General features: G+C 34.2%; 1 protein-coding gene across 3 annotated transcripts in view; it reads right to left on the bottom strand.

Moving 5' to 3' along the window:
- Positions 1 to 22,851, bottom strand: part of LOC138335077 (attractin-like protein 1) — a 58,141-nt gene that overhangs the window by 29,641 nt on the left and 5,649 nt on the right. For all 3 annotated transcript variants that reach the window (XM_069283982.1, XM_069283983.1, XM_069283984.1), the window contains exons 2-13: positions 18,792 to 18,992; positions 14,940 to 15,068; positions 13,221 to 13,393; positions 9,232 to 9,391; positions 8,731 to 8,824; positions 8,071 to 8,308; positions 7,564 to 7,747; positions 6,770 to 6,924; positions 4,330 to 4,414; positions 3,937 to 4,013; positions 3,299 to 3,457; positions 1,039 to 1,154 (exon numbers count right to left, since the gene is read on the bottom strand). In XM_069283982.1, the coding sequence (XP_069140083.1) occupies positions 1,039 to 1,154; positions 3,299 to 3,457; positions 3,937 to 4,013; positions 4,330 to 4,414; positions 6,770 to 6,924; positions 7,564 to 7,747; positions 8,071 to 8,308; positions 8,731 to 8,824; positions 9,232 to 9,391; positions 13,221 to 13,393; positions 14,940 to 15,068; positions 18,792 to 18,992 (1,771 nt within the window). The remainder of the gene's footprint in view (positions 1 to 1,038; positions 1,155 to 3,298; positions 3,458 to 3,936; positions 4,014 to 4,329; positions 4,415 to 6,769; positions 6,925 to 7,563; positions 7,748 to 8,070; positions 8,309 to 8,730; positions 8,825 to 9,231; positions 9,392 to 13,220; positions 13,394 to 14,939; positions 15,069 to 18,791; positions 18,993 to 22,851) is intronic.

The raw sequence follows: 22,851 nt of genomic DNA, 5'->3' as shown, positions 1-22,851 counted from the left end.
TAGATAAAAGACTATAAAAGCCCTTATAGTCCTGTGTGAGTGTTTATGCCTGCTTGTCCTTGATTGGTCTATGGGGATATGATTGGAAAGTAGATAAAAGACTATAAAAGCCCTAATAGTCCTGTGTGAGTGTTTATGCCTGCTTGTCCTTGATTGGTCTATGGAGATATGATTGGAAAGTAGATAAAAGACTATAAAAGCCCTAATAGTTCTGTGTGGATGTTTATACCTGCTTGTCCTTGATTGGTCTATGGGGATATGATTGGACAGTAGATAAAAGACTATAAAAGCCCTAATAGTCCTGTGTGAGTGTTTATACCTGCTTGTCCTTGATTGGTCTATGGGGATATGATTGGACAGTAGATAAAAGACTATAAAAGCCCTAATAGTCCTGTGTGAGTGTTTATACCTGCTTGTCCTTGATTGGTCTATGGGGATATGATTGGACAGTAGATAAAAGACTATAAAAGCCCTTATAGTCCTGTGTGAGTGTTTATGCCTGCTTGTCCTTGATTGGTCTATGGGGATATGATTGGAAAGTAGATAAAAGACTATAAAAGCCCTAATAGTCCTGTGTGAGTGTTTATGCCTGCTTGTCCTTGATTGGTCTATGGGGATATGATTGGAAAGTAGATAAAAGACTATAAAAGCCCTAATAGTTCTGTGTGGATGTTTATACCTGCTTGTCCTTGATTGGTCTATGGGGATATGATTGGACAGTAGATAAAAGACTTTAAAAGCCCTTATAGTCCTGTGTGAGTGTTTATACCTGCTTGTCCTTGATTGGTCTATGGGGATATGATTGGACAGTAGATAAAAGACTATAAAAGCCCTAATAGTCCTGTGTGGATGTTTATACCTGCTTGTCCTTGATTGGTCTATGGGGATATGATTGGACAGTAGATAAAAGACTATAAAAGCCCTAATAGTCCTGTGTGGATGTTTATACCTGCTTGTCCTTGATTGGTCTATGGGGATATGATTGGACAGTAGATAAAGCCTATAAAAGCCCTAATAGTCCTGTGTGGATGTTTATACCTGCTTGTCCTTGACGGCACACGTTGTTGTACAGTTGTTATTGCACCAATGACAGTTAAAAGCACTAGACAGGCACGACGGACACGATCTCAATTTGGGACAAATATTCTCCTTGCCTGCAAAAATAATTACAATTTGACAATTTAAGCAGAATGTGAGCTTAAAGATAATAATCTTTGTAATCTTTACAAAGTAAAATTAAAATTAGAATCTGCATTTCAAATAGATGTTATTATATAATAAATAAATGTTAAATATCCTTGTGAAAAAACAAAACTGAAACAAATCTGCGATCGATCTCTAACGTTTTCCCAGCTGCCGCTGTTCTTCAGGAGATGATTATTGATGTTCATTAAATATTAATAAACATCTCCTGAAGAACAGCGGCAGCTGGGAAAACGTTAGAGATTGATCGCAGATTTGTTTTAATTTTGTTTTTTCTATATATATATATATCTGAATATCATAGTGTGGACGATTTTTCATGATTTCCCCTGACATTGATAAGGTTGGAAAATCTTAGGGTTTGCACTTACGCCTATCCAAGAGACCTTATTTCTGGAACATTCAGTACAAACCCTGAATTTGATTTGTAAACTGATAAGAAATGGATCAATTATTAAATTAATATGATATCGTGATAATTAATAATTAAATTAAATAAATTAGATGCTTTTGCAGTATGCATTAAGATTACAAAATTTTGATTTGGTAAAATATATTAATATTTCGTACAGTACTCATTTTAAGTAAAAAAAAAATTTTTAAATTCACAGCAGAAAAATGGCTTTACAGTTACAGTATTACAACATTATTATAATTTAAAACAAGAGATCCCAGAGGGATCTTGGCGCCCACCAAAGAATGATTTATGTCTGACAATGGAAAGAGGATCTTTTCCCTGCTTTTCAAACTTTTTCAAACACACTACATATAAAATTTGAGACAGATCGCTATAGTACTTTCTAAGAAAAAGTGGTAACAAACTTCAACAATGAAATCTAAGATGGCGGCCGGTTGGCCATCTTTTTTACCGATCAGTCCCAAAAAGCATTATGGAGCAGTCCTTAAAGGTACTATGCACAACTAGGGTACAAGGGGAAACTATGCTTGGAATTTGAGAAAGATCCCTTCAGTACTTTCTGAGAAATAGCAGTAACAAACTTAAACTATCAAAATCCAAGATGGCCGTCGGTCATCTTGTTCACCGATCGGTCCCAAAATGCAATATGCACAACTAGGGTTCTAGGGGAACCTACATATGAAATTTGAGAAAGATCCCTTCAGTACTTTTTGAGAAATAGCGGTAACAAACTTAAACTATCAAAATCCAAGATGGCCGCCTGTCGGCCATTTTGTTCACCGATCGGTCCCAAAATGCAACATACACAACTAGGGCCCTAGGGAACCTATATATGAAATTTGAGAAAGATCTCTTCAGTACTTTTTGAGAAATAGCGGTAACAAACTTAAACTATCAAAATCCAAGATGGCCGCCTATCGGCCATCTTGTTGACTGATCGGACCCAAAATGCAATATGCACAACTAGGGTCCTAGGTGAACCTACATATGAAATTTGAGAAAGATCCCTTCAGTTCTTTTTGAGAAATAGCGGTAACAAACTTTTAACTATCAAAATCCAAGATGGCCGCCTGTCGGCCATCTTGTTGACTGATCGGTCCCAAAATGCAATATGCGCAACTAGGGTCCTGGGGGAACCTGTATATGAAATTTGAGAAAGATCCCTTCAGCACTTTTTGAGAAATAGCGGTAACAACCTTTAACTATCAAAATCCAAGATGGCCGCCTGTCGGCCATCTTGTTGACCGATTGGTCCCGAAATGCAATATGCACAACTAGGGTCCTAGGGGAACCTACATATAAAATTTGAGAAAGATCCCTTCAGCACTTTTTGAGAAATAGCGGTAACAAACTTTAACTATCAAAATCCAAGATGGCCGCCTGTCGGCCATCTTGTTGACCGATCGGTCGCAAAATGCAATATGCACAACTAGGGTCCTAGGGGAACCTACATATGAAATTTGAGAGAGATCCCTTCAGTACTTTCTGAGAAATAGCGGTAACAAGAATTGTTAACGGACGGACGGACGGACGGACGGAGGGACGGACGGACGGACGGGCGAACGGAAGGACGGACGGACGACCACGGACGAAAGGCGATTTGAATAGCCCACCATCTGATGATGGTGGGCTAAAAAAATGATGGTTCCATTAAGAATCATATTTCGTGTCTCTTACCTTGATCGCTGTCACACTTTTCTATCTCGGAGAAGTTGCCGAGTTCATCGAGATTGGCGTCGGTCTTTGACGTACAGTAGGAGTTGCTGACCCAGACACACTGTACACCTTGCCTCGCCCCTAAACACGACTCTTTGTTCTCATAGAAACTACAGTTCCCTGTTAATAGAAATTTAATGGCATGTAAATTAAATAAAAGAGCTAATTTAAAAGATTTTTGAAAAAACATATTTTAATAAACAACTGATTTGTTATTATCTTCTCACAGATATGTGCAAAATATGTTTTAAAACATCTTAAACAGTACATATACATAAACTATGCAATAAGCTATTAGATTTACTTATTCACACAAGTCATTTGTTTTGCCTTTCTGCTAATGTTATCAAGGAAACTAAAGGATAAAATTTATAAATCTTGGAGATCTGGGAGATCTAGATATAATAAATTATACTTAGTATCTGATAACATAATCAATAATAAGTAGGTTGTTCTCTTTACATTATCTACTGATTGTGATTTTATAAACAGGTTCGTTATGTAATGGTGAAATAAGCACCATTAAATTAAGTTTGCAATTAATTAAATCAATTAATCTGGTTTTGAATGGAAGCAGGCAGACAAGCAGTTTTACTTACCAGGGATGAACTTGATGAGATTATTTTGCATAACACCGTTAAACCCACCAATGACAAACATGGTAGCTACATTATTCCTGAAACAAATCAAATGTTAACTTCTTTAGTCTCTAAATCATGATTACACATGAAAAACATCACAAATCGAAATAATACTGTGTTCATACTGGAGACATCAATATGTCAAAATCACAAAGTCTCCAAAATTATGCATCTAAAATCTCTTCTAAAAACTTAACCTAATCTAATGTTATGCATAGATCCAATTATTTTCATATCATTTCCAAACAGTACTAACTTTGGTTGTATTGTCAACTTAAGAACAAACTGCAATAAAGTTTGGTTTTATTGTCAATTTAAATACAAACTGCTACAGTAATATAATGTACATACAAGGTGTAGAAGACTGCACTGTGACCGTAGCGAGCCCCAAAACTAGGTAGGAAGGAAGCCTGGATAGGGTACCAGTAGTTACAACCTAAAGAGAAATCAAAAAATACATTTTAATGGCTTAGAGAGGTGATAAATAAATTTGATTGTATATTAAAATAAATTAATCAATTAATTATAACTCCAATTACATAATTTTATATAAATTAAAGTTAAATGCTGAAAATTGAAAATGAACAATACAGACCATGAAATCAAACATATTAAAATTTAAGTGAATCACTTTAAAGTACTTTAAAATCTGAGCACAAAATTAAATGTTAACAATATTCAAATTTTAACAAGGACATAGTCATTCAGATCCCCCGCCAATGGAGATATCAAAGCTAAAGTAAGTTTGATTGTGGAGACTTATATGTAGGAAAAAAAACAGGAAAAAGGAAGTTGAGCTAAAGAAAGATGGAGTATAATTCAAGTAGAGCGGGGCTGCAATTGTTGAATCAGGTATACAGCCTTGACATTTATATTAGACTATATACACAAAGATGGGTGGAGTTTTGCAAAGTAACATTTACCATTTACCATGATATTTTCAGCAATGTTTCCATGGTAACGGAAAAAGTGCAAAAAATGAAAACCTAAAAATAGCAAAAGGTACTACTAGACCATAAAAAGAATGTGTCTATGAAGTTTCGTGGAAATATCTCTGCTGGTTTTAGAGTTATGCTCCGGAAATGAACCTGCTACAAAAATATGATATTTTCAGCAATGTTTCTATGGTTACAGAAAAAAGCACAAAAAGTGAAAACCTAAAAATAGCAAAAGGCACTACTAGACCATAAGAACAATGTGTCTATGAAGTTTCATGGAACTATCTCTGCTGGTTTTAGAGTTGTGCTCCGGAAACGATTCTTACACAAAAATCTGCCATTTTCAGCAATGTTTCCATGGTTACAGAAAAAAGTACAAAAAGTGAAAACCTTAAAATAGCAAAAGGCACTACTAGACCATAAGACTAATGTGCCTATGGAGTTCCGTGCATATATCTCAACCGGTTTTCCAGTTATGCTGCGGAAACGAACCTGGTACAAAAATATGATATTTTCAGCAATGTTTCCATGGTTACGGAAAAAGTGCAAAAAATGAAAACATAAAAATAGCAAAAGGCACAACTAGACCATTAGAACAATGTGTCTATGAAGTTTCATGGAAATATCTCTGCTGGTTTTAGAGTTGTGCTCCGGAAACAATTCTTACACAAAAATATGATATTTTCAGCAATGTTTCTATGGTTACAGAAAAAAGTACAAAAAGTGAAAACCTTAAAATTGCAAAAGGCACTACTAGACCATAAGACCAATGTGTCTATGAAGTTTCGTGGAAATATCTCTTCTGGTTTTAGAGTTATGCTCCAGAAAACGAACCTGGTACAAAAATATGATATTTTCAGCAATGTTTCCATGGTTACAGAAAAAATGCAACAAATGAAAACCTAAAAATAGCAAAAGGCACTACTAGACCATAAGACCAATGTGTCTATGAAGTTTCGTGGAAATATCTCTTCTGGTTTTAGAGCTGTGCTCCGGAAACGATTCTTACACAAAAATCTGCCATTTTCAGCAATGTTTCCATGGTTACAGAAAAAAAAGTACAAAAAGTGAAAACCTTAAAATAGCAAAAGGCACTACTAGACCATAAGACTAATGTGCCTATGGAGTTCCGTGCATATATCTCAACCGGTTTTCCAGTTATGCTGCGGAAACGAACCTGGTACAAAAATATGTATTTTCAGCAATGTTTCCATGGTTACGGAAAAAGTGCAAAAAATGAAAACATAAAAATAGCTAAAGGCACAACTAGACCATTAGAACAATGTGTCTATGAAGTTTCATGGAAATATCTCTGCTGGTTTTAGAGTTGTGCTCCGGAAACAATTCTTACACAAAAATATGATATTTTCAGCAATGTTTCTATGGTTACAGAAAAAAGTACAAAAAGTGAAAACCTTAAAATAGCAAAAGGCACTACTAGACCATAAGACCAATGTGTCTATGAAGTTTCGTGGAAATATCTCTTCTGGTTTTAGAGTTATGCTCCGGAAACGAACCTGGTACAAAAATATGATATTTTCAGCAATGTTTCCATGGTTACAGAAAAAATGCAACAAATGAAAACCTAAAAATAGCAAAAGGCACTACTAGACCATAAGACCAATGTGTGTATGAAGTTTCGTGGAAATATCTCTACTGGTTTTAGAGTTATGCTCCGGAAACCATTCGTACGGACGGACAGACGGAAGGACAGACGGACGCACGGAACCCATTTGTATATCCCCTGCCAACTTCGTTGGGCGGGGGATAATTAAATTCTCAACATTGAAGACAACAGTTTATAATATAATATGTATTTCCAATCATCATCTGACAGTGGCCATTTATATTACCTATGTTATAGACCATGAGATCCGAGGAGTAACACTTGGCTCCATAACTGATGGAGGTATCATTGTGAGTGTTTCCCCCAAACACAAACATTAATCCATTCAGTATGGCAGCAGAATGTAAGTATCGGGGACTTCCATTACTGCGAAGTATCATCCTGAAATTCGTAGAAAGTCAGACTCTGTTTTATTATCAATCTTATTATATAAACCTAAAATTTTATCTTATAATATTCAGTATTTACATAATACAGAGTTCCCTGCCCTTGTGGGTTGGTAATGATTGTGACGTCATTTGTTTGCGAGCATAACGTCATACTTTTTAAAGAAAACAATCAGGTTAATTTCGCTCACAAAATAATAATGTCACAAAGAAACCTACCCGCAAGGGAGGCAACTCTGTAATATGCGAAGACAGAATAAGTTTACAACAATCATAGAGTTGATCATTTCAAACTTCACAAGGCACATCAATCAAACTTGCAGACCTGGATAGAAGTACTTCAGGGATCTATCTGTGGCAAGAAACCCGAGTTCCCAGAGTAAATTCACCTAACCGTATACTTTTTCTGTTAATTCACCTAACCCTATACTTTTTTCTGTTAATAAGTTAAAAACAGGTAAATGGAAATTTTAACTCACTTTTTGAAAATTAAATGTGTGCCTATCTGATCACCTTAACATTAAGTTAAATATAGTTTACAGGTTATCAAGATGCCAATCAGATGTAATCTCCTTTCTAAACAATACTTAATTTTACGATATGAATTCTAAACCTGACAATTCTTGTTACCTACCATTTCCTTTGATGTGGGATAAAGGCATACATCTGATCTGTAAGCTGGTAGTTTGGATGAGTGTCAGAGTGGTAGCCGCCATACATGTAAATCATCTTGGTGACAGGGTCGTACACACTGGTGTGGCCATATCCTCCCTGTACAATGGCACCACTGGTACGCGGGATACTCCAGTTCTTATTTACTACAACAGTTAACAGTTAACAACCAAATCAAATGTCTTTTACAAGTGATTGATTGATAAAATGAATACAATTTCTACTGAAAACAATAAACCTAATTGAATGTTTCCTAATCATCTGATCTTTGAATTTTGTCTATAAGGCTTCTTTTAAAAACAAGTCTATTTTACATAAAACTGAAAACTCCAGACTTGAAACAGTAAGTTTTATGTGAATATGAATTAAAACTTCAAGCATATGCTGTCAGTCTGATAAGAAATTTAACTGTAATAAAACTACATTTCTTTATTAAACAAAGATAATTATTTCAAGGGAGGTAACTCACCTAGGTTATATTCCTGTATCCGATTCTTGTATCCATATATGGGGCTGTGACCGAAGATGACATACATGATCCCATTGATGATGTGTGCTGTATGGCCGGCCACAGCTACTGGGATAGCCAGCTTGTTTTCTACTGTGGAAACATTCCAGGTACTGGTGTTGATGTTGTAGACATACAGGTTCCTAGAGATGTGAGGGGTGTCCTGACCGACGACACCACCGAACATATACAAGTGGTTCTGTCAATGGAAACAGCCAAATAAACGAGAAGAGAAGACATTATAATACATTTAAGTCTAGCTTTTCAGACATGGAATAATCAATACATCAGTTTGGAGATACCAAAACAACAGGGCCTGGCACCATGAAAAAATTCTCAGATAGATTTTTTAATCAGTATATGTCTTTATAGACTTGAGTAAAAAAATCTGTCTGAAAAACTTTATAGTGCCTAGCCCAGTTGTCTGTCAATAAGTCCTACCTTCGGGTGATTGTGACGTCATATTTGAACATGATTTTGTGAAGTAACAATCACCAAAAAGAGGACTAATTGACTGTAAGTAGTACTTTACTCACATTGTTTTGGTATCTCAGAACCACCTGATGCTACTATACAATCCATACATCAATTGCATGTTGCAGGCCATATCTTGCTACATACCCTATATCCCACCAGCGTGTGACCATATCTGGGCGCTGGTTGTGTGTTCCCAGTCGCTGTCATGGCCTTCCATTCATTAGATAGGGGGTGATATCTGAAGAAACAAACATGAAAATGGAAAACTTTTAAATTAATTAAATTAAATATTCATGATTTAATTATTATCCCAAAATCAATTATTTTTCAGTCATACTGTACAGAAACATATAATTCAAAAATAATGTAGATTTCCTTAAAGAATTTCAATTTGCATAATTTTATTTGTTTTAAGGAGTTTGATATCATTTAAGGAAATAAAAGCAATATTCTCACTACAAAAATCTACTGGTTGAGACAGTACTTCTGAATCATGTATTTGCTTTTCTTTTTCATTTTTGCATTTATTTCATATTTAGCATCACAAAGTATCAATTGTAATAGCATAAATTACATGATAATAAGTAAAATAAAAGTGTGCTGTTAAATTTATACAAATGATAAAGCAACACAGGTAACATTTACCGTGACAAAAATGATGGGTTTGGTATAAAACTGTATCCCCCTGCAATGTAAATGTAATCTCCCATCAGAGTTGATGCAGATGAGGCTAGTCCAATGTCAAGGCTGGGGATAGAGGTGGTCTCCCATAATGCATCTGTCACCCTGGCACTGCAATCTTTTCCTGTAACAGAAAGCCTCATATAATATTGGCTGTGTTAGGTTTATATCATATAAACAGAATCAATGTAACAATGATTCTGTATGTAGGTACTAATATGTGAGCAAAAAGTCATATCTTTATGACGAAATCAAATGACGTAATTTTTATACACAAATCGATGATGTAATAAGAACAGCAAATCCATATCCACTAGTCTTTAGAGGCCACTTTGTAATATGCAAAAATAGTACGCCAAGGCAGTGAACCAGAGAATTCTGATTGGGATCTCAATAAAATCAAATAAACTTAAATCATTTGTATAATCACAAGACTAAGTGACAAAAATGTTATTTTGTTTTTATAATTTTGTATTTTTATATTTAGGTATCAGGTACCCTTTGCACTTACAGTAAAGCACAATTAATTATAACTAACCTCTGGGGATCAACAAAATCACTTACAGTAAAGCACAATTAATTATAACGAACCTCTGAGGATCAACAAAATCACTTACAGTAAAGCACAATTAATTATAACGAACCTCTGAGGATCAACAAAATCACTTACAGTAAAGCACAATTAATTATAACGAACCTCTGAGGATCAACAAAATCACTTACAGTAAAGCACAATTAATTATAACGAACCTCTGAGGATCAACAAAATCACTTACAGTAAAGCACAATTAATTATAACGAACCTCTGAGGATCAACAAAATCACTTACAGTAAAGCACAATTAATTATAACGAACCTCTGAGGATCAACAAAATCACTTACAGTAAAGCACAATTAATTATAACGAACCTCTGGGGATCAACAAAATCACTTACAGTAAAGCACAATTAATTATAACGAACCTCTGGGGATCAACAAAATCACTTACAGTAAAGCACAATTAATTATAACGAACCTCTGAGGATCAACAAAATCACTTACAGTAAAGCACAATTAATTATAACGAACCTCTGAGGATCAACAAAATCACTTACAGTAAAGCACAATTAATTATAACGAACCTCTGAGGATCAACAAAATCACTTACAGTAAAGCACAATTAATTATAACGAACCTCTGAGGATCAACAAAATCACTTACAGTAAAGCACAATTAATTATAACGAACCTCTGAGGATCAACAAAATCACTTACAGTAAAGCACAATTAATTATAACGAACCTCTGAGGATCAACAAAATCACTTACAGTAAAGCACAATTAATTATAACGAACCTCTGGGGATCAACAAAATCACTTACAGTAAAGCACAATTAATTATAACGAACCTCTGGGGATCAACAAAATCACTTACAGTAAAGCACAATTAATTATAACGAACCTCTGAGGATCAACAAAATCACTTACAGTAAAGCACAATTAATTATAACGAACCTCTGAGGATCAACAAAATCACTTACAGTAAAGCACAATTAATTATAACGAACCTCTGGGGATCAACAAAATCACTTACAGTAAAGCACAATTAATTATAACGAACCTCTGGGGATCAACAAAATCACTTACAGTAAAGCACAATTAATTATAACGAACCTCTGAGGATCAACAAAATCACTTACAGTAAAGCACAATTAATTATAACGAACCTCTGAGGATCAACAAAATCACTTACAGTAAAGCACAATTAATTATAACGAACCTCTGAGGATCAACAAAATCACTTACAGTAAAGCACAATTAATTATAACGAACCTCTGAGGATCAACAAAATCACTTACAGTAAAGCACAATTAATTATAACGAACCTCTGAGGATCAACAAAATCACTTACAGTAAAGCACAATTAATTATAACGAACCTCTGAGGATCAACAAAATCACTTACAGTAAAGCACAATTAATTATAACGAACCTCTGGGGATCAACAAAATCACTTACAGTAAAGCACAATTAATTATAACGAACCTCTGAGGATCAACAAAATCACTTACAGTAAAGCACAATTAATTATAACGAACCTCTGAGGATCAACAAAATCACTTACAGTAAAGCACAATTAATTATAACGAACCTCTGAGGATCAACAAAATCACTTACAGTAAAGCACAATTAATTATAACGAACCTCTGGGGATCAACAAAATCACTTACAGTAAAGCACAATTAATTATAACGAACCTCTGGGGATCAACAAAATCACTTACAGTAAAGCACAATTAATTATAACGAACCTCTGGGGATCAACAAAATCACTTACAGTAAAGCACAATTAATTATAACGAACCTCTGAGGATCAACAAAATCACTTACAGTAAAGCACAATTAATTATAACGAACCTCTGGGGATCAACAAAATCACTTACAGTAAAGCACAATTAATTATAACGAACCTCTGGGGATCAACAAAATCACTTACAGTAAAGCACAATTAATTATAACGAACCTCTGAGGATCAACAAAATCACTTACAGTAAAGCACAATTAATTATAACGAACCTCTGAGGATCAACAAAATCACTTACAGTAAAGCACAATTAATTATAACGAACCTCTGAGGATCAACAAAATCACTTACAGTAAAGCACAATTAATTATAACGAACCTCTGAGGATCAACAAAATCACTTACAGTAAAGCACAATTAATTATAACGAACCTCTGAGGATCAACAAAATCACTTACAGTAAAGCACAATTAATTATAACGAACCTCTGAGGATCAACAAAATCACTTACAGTAAAGCACAATTAATTATAACGAACCTCTGAGGATCAACAAAATCACTTACAGTAAAGCACAATTAATTATAACGAACCTCTGAGGATCAACAAAATCACTTACAGTAAAGCACAATTAATTATAACGAACCTCTGGGGATCAACAAAATCACTTACAGTAAAGCACAATTAATTATAACGAACCTCTGGGGATCAACAAAATCACTTACAGTAAAGCACAATTAATTATAACGAACCTATGGGGATCAACAAAATCACTTACAGTAAAGCACAATTAATTATAACGAACCTCTGAGGATCAACAAAATCACTTACAGTAAAGCACAATTAATTATAACGAACCTCTGGGGATCAACAAAATCACTTACAGTAAAGCACAATTAATTATAACGAACCTCTGGGGATCAACAAAATCACTTACAGTAAAGCACAATTAATTATAACGAACCTCTGAGGATCAACAAAATCACTTACAGTAAAGCACAATTAATTATAACGAACCTCTGGGGATCAACAAAATCACTTACAGTAAAGCACAATTAATTATAACGAACCTCTGAGGATCAACAAAATCACTTACAGTAAAGCACAATTAATTATAACGAACCTCTGGGGATCAACAAAATCACTTACAGTAAAGCACAATTAATTATAACGAACCTCTGGGGATCAACAAAATCACTTACAGTAAAGCACAATTAATTATAACGAACCTCTGAGGATCAACAAAATCACTTACAGTAAAGCACAATTAATTATAACGAACCTCTGAGGATCAACAAAATCACTTACAGTAAAGCACAATTAATTATAACGAACCTCTGGGGATCAACAAAATCACTTCATTTTAAGCATAGTTTGATATACACATGCATATATATATATATATATTTCAGATGTATTAATAGGAACTTTGATGGGGAATGAAAAATACTACATTATAACCATGAATAAGTGTGTTTGTTATCAACATATTTTACAGTTGTAGTAATTAACATACACAGCCATGTAAATGATACCAGGTACAACGCTAGCCTAACACTTCAAATTTGATACACACAGCAGTAAAACAGAACTAGTGTACACCCATTATCGTATCTTGTAGTGTAAATCAACATTGATTGGTACCTATAGCATAATATATAACAGCTTTGAGTTACCTATGAAGCCAGATGAACATTGACAGACATTCTGGACACACTGGCCATTATTGGAGCAATTGTTTGGACACGGCTCGACCTCGCAGAAATCTCCAGTGTATCCGGTCTGGCATTGACATCGACCATCGACACATAAACCTTTCTGGGAGCAGTTCTCCTGACATGTGTTTACACTGAAACAATCAAAACAAATATTCAATTGCAAGCTGTCATCAAATATGTAGGATCAAATTTTGGTTTTATGCCCTACTATACACTTAAAGTATGTATCTACACTAGAACTGTCACCGGAGTGGACGACTAATACCCCACCTCCTGGCTCCACCAACACGGCACAAATTTAGTAATAACTCCATTAATAGGGGACATTACAGAACCCTATATAGTTTACTCAACTCCACTTTATGTCAGGGTTTGGTGTACCAAATTTTATCGAAATCTGTCGAGTAGTTTAGGAAAATTTCGCTGGACAAAATTGTGTCTACAGACAACCTGATTCCTGTTGGTATTTGTATGTTACAGAGCTATCTGCCCTTGTAGGCAGGTATTGATTGTGACGTCATGTGTTTGCGTGCATAACATCATACTTTTTGGAGAAAATGATGTGAATTGTGCCCATCAAATAATGAGGTCACAATAGATAACTACACACAAGGGAGCTAACTCTGTAATGTGCAAAGACAGAATACCCCCTTACCTTTGTTGCAGGGGTATGATAATTAATGAAGTGCTAACTGCCAGGTTTAGGAGGTAGTGGAGAGTCAGACATGCAGTTAATTAGTGCCTGACAACTAGCCCCGTATAGGATTCAAACTCACAATCTAGAAGTGGAAGTCTTGCTTTAAAAGTAACAAACCTATGACATAATCATGACACTGTGGTCTGTAATCTTTTGAATTATAAGGATCCACCTATTGGTCTTTTAGATAACTTAACTTTAACAAGTATTTAAAAAACTTATTGTACCATCGTATAGCAATGATGTCATACTCTTGTAAGTTATGCTCCACAAGATGATAACATTGAGGCAATCATGAAATTGAAAAAATTGTCACATGAGTAAGTTTACCACTTCAACTCTATGTTAACTTTCCAATCTCATGATAAAACCAAATACTGATGAAGAGTTTACCTGCTGACGAGTGTATGATAAGTTATAACTGGACATGTTATATGCTTATGAAGAGTTTACCTGTATGGTAAGTTGAAGCTAGACATGTATATGCTGATGCAGAATTTACCTGTATGATAAGTTGAAGCTGGACATGTTATATGCCGATGAAAAGTTTACCTGTCTGATAAGTTGAAGCAGGACATGTTATATGCTAATGAAGAGTTAACTTATATGATAAGTTGTAGCTGGGCATATTATATGCTGATTAAGAGTTTACCTGTATGATAAGTTGAAGCTGGGCATATTATATGCTGATGAAGAGTTTACCTGTATGATAAGTTGAAGCTGGGCATATTATATGCTGATGAAGAGTTTACCTGTATGATAAGTTGAAGCTGGGCATGTTATAATTATATGCTGATGAAGAGTTTACCTGTATGTTCTGATGAAGAGTTTACCTGTATGATAAGTTGAAGCTGGACATGTTATATGCTGATGCAGAGTTTACCTGTATGATAAGTTGAAGCTGGACATGTTATATGCTGATGAAGAGTTTACCTGTATAAGTTGAAGCTGGACATGTTATATGCTGATGAAGAGTTTACCTGTATGATAAGTTGAAGCCAGACATGTTATATGCTGCATCACTGTAGAAGTAGATAAAGGCCTTCCCAGATCTGGCAGTTATAATAGGAATGTCATCATCAGCAAACAACTTCTGCTTAATCAACCCACTGAAACAGAATCACATCATGTAGGTTCTTATGTTACATTTTCTCATTCATACTCTCATGCAGATGAATCTTCAATGTCAGAACATTATTTTATCCAAGACTTTATGAAAGAAGCAGAAGACATGTTAATAAATGCCATCAGAAATCAAACCATTGTAAATGGCTTTCTGTGTTAAATTCCATTTCTTGCATGCTATCAAATATTCACAATTTTTTTCTGAGCCCCAGTGACCTATATGATAGTTTTGGTATGAAAAACACTGCTTTACCAAGACTGACCCATATAATTTTACATTTAAACAATAATGATAGAAGCTACAGTCTGGAAAGTGTCTTTCTTCAAAAGGAGGTCAAAGGTCAAAATGTAGGTCCTAGTTTTGGTATTAGATTTGTCCTTTCACCTAGGTGGGTCTACATGATTATATAATTAATAGATATAGATATAGAAGATTTCCAGTACAGGAACTACTAATAGTTCATCTTCACCAGACTCAAAGCATTAGTTATTAATTATATCATATTAGGGTTATAGAAGCCTTGTAGTTAAATTGGATATCTTGATTTTTCCACTTTTTATCCAGTCTATTTTTAAAACAGTTAAAGATGCTCCACCGCTGACAAATGGTATTTTTTCACTATAAAAAACACGAGCAGACGATTTAGTATTTTTCTTCAGTACAAAAGTTACTTACTGTACACCATTACCACCATTGAAAAGTTTGGGCTTCTCATTTTACTTAAAGTTAAAAATATGAAAAATAATTAATTGCATTCCGAAAAAATTCCGTGACACTATATCCTATATGGAATGAAGTACTGATTGCGCATGCACCAAAGGCGAAATAAATTATTTTATATTATTTTTTGTGTTAATTAGGCATATATATACACGATTAAACACCAATTATTGTTCAAATGAGTAATTTCATTTATGCTCTGTGGGCGATGGAGCATCTTTAATGTTAGGGGCTGATACAACTTCCTCAGCAAGACTGTTCCATAGCTTTACTGTTCTCATAGCAAAAGTGTTCCTTCGTAGTAGTGTCCTCGATTGCTCTGGAAATATCATTCTTGTGTTCCCTCTTCTACTATGTCTTTTTATAACATTATCCCACAATTTTAAAAAATGAGCATGTCTCTTCATCATAGATTTCGTTTGTTATCTTATATAACTCAATCATGTCCCCTCTAATCCTTCAGTATGATAGTGTTGGGTGGTTTAGAATTTTGAGTCTTTCTGTGTATGGTAAATTATGCAATCCTGGAAGGTTTTTAGTTGCTCTTCGCTGTACCGCTTCGAGTCTATATATCTCCTTGATCTTGTATGGAGCCCAAACCAAGCTTGTGTAGTCTTGTGATCTCATCAGACTTTTATACAGTGGGATGAATGATTTTGTATTCATAAAATTAAAAGATCTCCATAATATAAATGTACCGAAAATCCGATTGGCCTTATTGATCTTTTCACTTATATGATAATCAAAAGTTAGAGTGGAGTCAATAGATACACCGATATCTTTTTCTATGTCCGTACGCGCAAGGTCATGATCATCACCAAGAAGTTTATAGGAGCTTGATGTTTCGGCTATGTGACATTTTTTGCCTATGTGCATGTGCTTACATTTCTCAGAATGCATACGAAGCTGCCATGTATCACTCCAAGTCCATATTTTGATTAGGTCCTCCTGTAATATATTTTCATCCTCGCTGTTTTTTATTATTTTAGATATCTTGATGTCATCTGCGAACACATGCATTTCTGATTTTACTATTTCTGGAAAGTCATTCACGAAAATTACAAAAAGTAGTGGACCGAGGACTGAACCTTGTGGAATACCTGATGATACATCTGTCCATTCGGAGTTTGTTTCATTTATAAAAACCTGTTGTTTTCTTCTTTCTAAAAATCTTTTTATCCACAATATTATTTGGTTAGAGAGTTGGTATGCTCAAAGTTTGTTAATTAAGCACCTGTGTGGTACAGTGTCAAATGCCTTCTAGTAATCCATGTATACACAATATTAATCCACTTCGAAACCTTGGTCTATAGCCTTCGTCCATTTATCAAAAACTTTCAAGAGTTAATTGTAATGAGGTAGATCTTTCCGATATAAAGCCCAATTGTTGTGGTAAGAATTGATTATTTGAACGCATGTATTTGTTAACGTGTTCACGTATAATTGTTTCCATTACTTTGCACCTGATCACTAATGTTAGGCTGCCAGGTTGATAGTTCCCCGCCGCACTTTTATCTAATTTTTTGCAGATAGCACACACCCGAGCCAGTTTCCATTGGGTAGGGATACTGCTATTGTTTAGGGTTTGATTGAAAATTGATTGAAAATTATTTCAAGTGGGGTGGCTATAGAGGACGCTGTTTTCTTCAAGAATTCTGGATGCATGTTGTCTTACCCCGGGGATTTATTTGGTTTCAGTTTTTTATGAACTTAAATTACAGTACTGTTTCACTTGTTGTCCGAGATCTGGCATCTGTTTTTGCTCAGATAGCTAAAGATTGTTCATATTTTTCCTCAGATTTCGAGTCCTCGCCTTTCCTTGATTTATTTCTAGTTTTGCAGTATTGCCTTTTTACTTCTGGGTCCAATGATGCAATAGCCTTTTTTAGTGAGTGTTTCAGTCTGCATGATGAGTTTAAGAGTGTCCTGATCAATGGGAAATGTTATGTATTGTGATCTTCTTTCAGCTCCTGTTTCCAATTTACAGCGGATATTTCCTTGTTTATCTTTTAATAGTTTGCTTTAATGTAGTGTTTTTAGTTCTAATCTCTGTTATCAGCGATTTTTTACAATCCATATTAACAATCAGAACTTTGTGGTCACTCTTCCCTAGTGGACCCTTGTGGTATTCTATAGATGATACAATGTTCTCACTGTTCCTTAAAATTAAATCCAGTATATGGGGGTTGTATCGAATAGTAGATTTTCCTTTGCGTTTAGAGATATTTCTATGAACAAATTTTCTTGAAAATCCATCTCTAGATGAACCTCTTTTGGTTGAAGTAACTTGTTAATATCTATATTTTTGTCAAACATGTAATAGTCAGTGTTCCCTTCTATCAAAAATTCTTGTGATTTCATGTTCAAAGATCTTGTTTTAGGTTTGACCTCTGTAATCTCAAATATCTCTGGTTTAATCTTGTTTACCCTTATTGCCAGTTCTGAGAGTTTGTTTTTGAGTTGGTCTGCATTAGTGTATAAACATTTTAAATGATCAAAATTGATACGTTTTCCTGTTTTCAAAATGTGGTTGTTTATTGTCCTCCCTTTACTTTTATTTTTTTATTCTCCGGTCCCATGGAGGCCCCGTACATTGTACATGCATTCCTCCGATGGGTTCTGTCTCTGTTTTGCCTCATCCCAAAGTTTTTTTTCTGCAGGTTCCCTCTCCGACTTAGGGAGGTTGTTGCTAATTTTGATGTGTGAGAGCTCCTCGTTCTCCCCTAGAGATTTTATATTTCTGAAAAGAGCCTTTTTAGTATCCGTCTTATTGAAGGATACCATTACTGGAATGTTTTTAGGTTTGTCCTTTTTCAATTTACCAAGTCGAATGACTTTCTCAATGCCATTAACATGTAGATTTTGGATTTAATTTTATCATAAATAAACAGTACTAAAATTACTTTAATGTTACTTATTACTGACTTGCAATATTTATATAATGTGCTCTCAAATCAAGAGCAGACAACTATTTATGTTTATGTACCTGTAGGCAGCTAACAGTGGTGAAAACACTGAATCCCCATCATACACATAGACATGGTCCCAGCCACACTCCGTGGAGAACTGGTGGAACTTCAGTTGGATACTGGAGTTAGCTTGACCAGTGTCCAGCAGCCAGGTACATTTGTTGTCAACACTGTAATTTCCAATTCCATCTGTCACAAATCCAGTTGAGTCAGTCAGTCTACAGTGTAAAAATGTAAAGAAAGAAATTATAAATGCATATTTATATACTGCCATAATCAATATGATAATAAATACAAAAATTATAATAGCCTTAAATATTATAATAGCCTTAAATATATTATATAGTCTTCAACATGTAGATCAAGATGTGTATATTAGAAAATTCAGGTACAGATATCTATATTTAAATACAGGTACTTTTTACATCTAATGCAGATCAAAATGTTAATAAATACGAGTACACCATACAAAATCATCACCAATAACAGGCATATAATTAATATTTTAATAACAGATGTAATTAAAATATAATTATTAACTTAGAATGATTGGTGTAATGAATTTGTCTAATCACTATATGTGTAAGTGAATAAAGGTACATGTGTACATATACTACTTAATTTCAGGTATCTAGATTTACAGACATATGTGACAGCTGTAGTCACATAAAGGTACATGTGTACATATATACTACTTAATTTCAGGTATCTAGATTTACAGACATATGTGACAGCTGTAGTCACTTATAAATCCATTTCAATTATTTCTCCACTGTAAATTTTCGTTAATTACCTAAAGGACATTTTAGTGTGAAATTTACCCTTATGTTTCGTATTATGTTAAGCATTGAATGTCTTTCAGTTGGCATTCATAGCCAATATATAAGTGCTAGCGCTTCGTGTTGAATTTGCCTCTGTTCAGTTGGCATTCATATTGGCTATATGAATGCCAAATGAAAGACAGTCAATGCTTATATTTAGATTTGGTTACAGTTTTATGATGAAATTTAAAAGGATTTTGCATCTATAATGAATTAATCATTTGTTATCATCATGGATGAATATTTATCTTTCGGATGGATATTCAAGTGGCCCAGCGGAATTCTCCTGTCATTGCAGGTACCCTTCACTTGTAAGTCCAAAACTCGTAAAATAAGAAAAATTCATAATTTAATAAAAGAATTTTCAGTTAAATTACAACTTTTCTTTTTAAAATTACAAGGTTTTTTTCTAACTTTAAGAGTTGGAAAGTTTTTTTTACAAGTTGGAAAGTTATTTTATGACTTTTCTCCCAGCCTTGCCTGGAAGTTAGCTTATGTAATGTACATGGTGCATGTATAAAGTGCTGGTGTTCGTTGAATTTATTCTCAACAGCTATATACACTTCCTTGTTACCATACATTGGCTAGCGCTAGCTTTATACATTTATAGCTTTATAAATAGAATTTTATATTGCCCGACAATTTTATGATCAGGTTATAATCTTGGCAGGAACCTCTGTTTTTATACAGTGGGTATCAGCCCTCACAGGAGATGGCATTTATATTACAACGTGATCTGGAGGTCAGACAACACTAAACAGGGTTTATATAAGACTAAGTGATATCAGACACGTCCATGTATATCAAAGCTGTCTTCTAATTATCACATGTATGGTCATTTATGCTCATCCTCATTATACGAAGGTACAGGCATATAACAGAATTACATGTATATCTGATTCAGCATCTATATATAACTCCATAATTGGTTCTAATTATAATAAATTACTGTTTATGTCAATAGCAGAAACTTTAGTCAAGAATGGTATCCTGGATTTCCAAGCATCCTTGGTGATAGTTACATGCAGAGCAAATATATATGGTACACCAGGTTGATGACTAAAAGATAAATATATTGAACAGTTGTATTTTACACAAATATTCCATGGGTTATGGAATATTTGTATAATATACACTGCCTTCGGCCTTGTGCAATAAAACATTTGTTGATTACCATCACCTCGGGTAAATATTATGAACTAGAGCACAGTAACCCATGGAATATTTGTTTTATTACATAATCATCACTTTTTCAGTTGAATATTTTTATAACGGAAGCTGTACGGAAAAACTTCAAACCATATTGAAGATTGGCGTATAGCCCACGAACGTCACGTTGTAACTCCTGTTTGGATGTCTTATTGCATTGTCTTCTTTCGCATTATTAGACCTGGATGCAGCCTTTTAATCAAATACATTTGTCGTGTCCATCCTCTACTCGATAAACGTCTTCATGATGTTGTTGATCCGAGATCTATAAAGCTAACGCGAAACCTTTGTAACATCATATAATAACGTTACTCACTGTTACGTATGATTCCTCGGAAGTTTTCTACATAACTAGACAACAGCAGCGAGGTGTTCCTAAAGCCGAGCAATATAACATCTCGAACTGTCCAATATAACTTTTTAATGGAAGCATGCAATATAACTTCAAACTGTGCTATATAACAAAATTTTATTGAACAGTAGGAATAATAGTTGAAAATATTACATTTCCTCATATATAGATTGGTGTAAACAAATTATGTAATAAATGATTATATTGCATAATGTGATACACATGAATCTTGATCATGAGTAAAACATCTGTTCACATGTACATGTGTATGTAGTGTATATTATTTAGTACATCTATATCATTGCAAATGATCATGACATAAATTACAGCCATCAGCATGGTCACACATGTGACATAGCTATAGGTACATCCATATATTTATATGTGACCTGGTTGTGTTATTGTAATTAGTGTTATCGCAGAAAATCAATACCAGGAAACATTAATTATACATTACCTTTGTCATCACAAATTAAGTTTATATAATTATAATTAGTTAAGTTCTATACAAATGTATACAAGTAGCTATAGTACCTGCATTAAGGCAAACAAAATAATATGTCTTTTTAGGGTTACATTGGCAAAAAAAATAGGGTCAGTAGGTCGGCATGTTTTTTTTTAGTAGAGTCTTTCAATTCACTCTAAGATAATGGCAGGAACCGGAGTCTGAGATAGAAACCACAACTTTTAATTTTTTTTCGTAGAAAAGTGGGAAAAAAAATAGGGTTGGGGGTAAAAAATTAGGATCGGTTGGGTATAACCCTAAACAGACATTTTTTTTTTGGCCTTACTTAATACTGTAAACCAATTGCAAGTTATAGGCCATAATTATGCATATTAATAATTATGTTTCATATGCCATGTAATAAAAATGACAATATCTTGTAATTTATGTTATAAAGTCCACAGGTTTCATTATCAGGCAGCTACCTGGTACTTTTGGCCAGTTAAACCTAGCTGTACATATGGTATCGCCTGATTATACCGCCTCTCCTAAAAATAATGAAACCCCTGAAAGTAACATACTTTTTTATCTCGATCCGCGTGCAAGTACCACATAAAAATACATATTGTTATGTAGAGTTTATATTTTCATAAATAATGATATATAAAAACTCAAGGGATTGTAATTTGTAAGCCAAAATTGTTATAATCAATTTATGTATCATTTATCTCTTCCACAACTCATGATCAACATTTACAACTATGGCAACAACATAATTATTTCAATGACATAATTTACAAGTGACAATTATATATTGTTGTCATTCGTACATCCCTTTCATAACCATGTGTGTTACATATATCCTGATGATGCCACGATGTGTACCAATTACTGAAATTAGCTATAGACTTACACAAGCTTTGCTGTGTACTATAGAAACTATTTGGCGTCAGATACATTATTGATTCCTGTAGAATAATACATGTGGTATATATATCTCCTAGTGGCATGATATGCTGTCATCACTGTATAATGCTAATTAAACAACATCGTGAGTCATCATATATCACATATATTTTTTTCAAGTCTAGATAATAAATATAAATTCATACCAGATTATTTACAGCTAACAGATATAGATTACCTGCACACAAGATATACTTCTACATAGCAGGGTCACCAAATAAGTATACATGTAAAAACTTGCTTATAAATTTTAAAATGCTCCACCCCCAAGAGGCCTTGACGGT

Source organism: Argopecten irradians, chromosome 11 (assembly GCF_041381155.1).
Source record: "Argopecten irradians isolate NY chromosome 11, Ai_NY, whole genome shotgun sequence".
Classification (NCBI taxonomy): Eukaryota; Metazoa; Mollusca; class Bivalvia; order Pectinida; family Pectinidae; genus Argopecten; species Argopecten irradians.
Note: the sequence above shows the minus strand (reverse complement) of the source record. Positions and strands in the feature narration are given on the sequence as shown.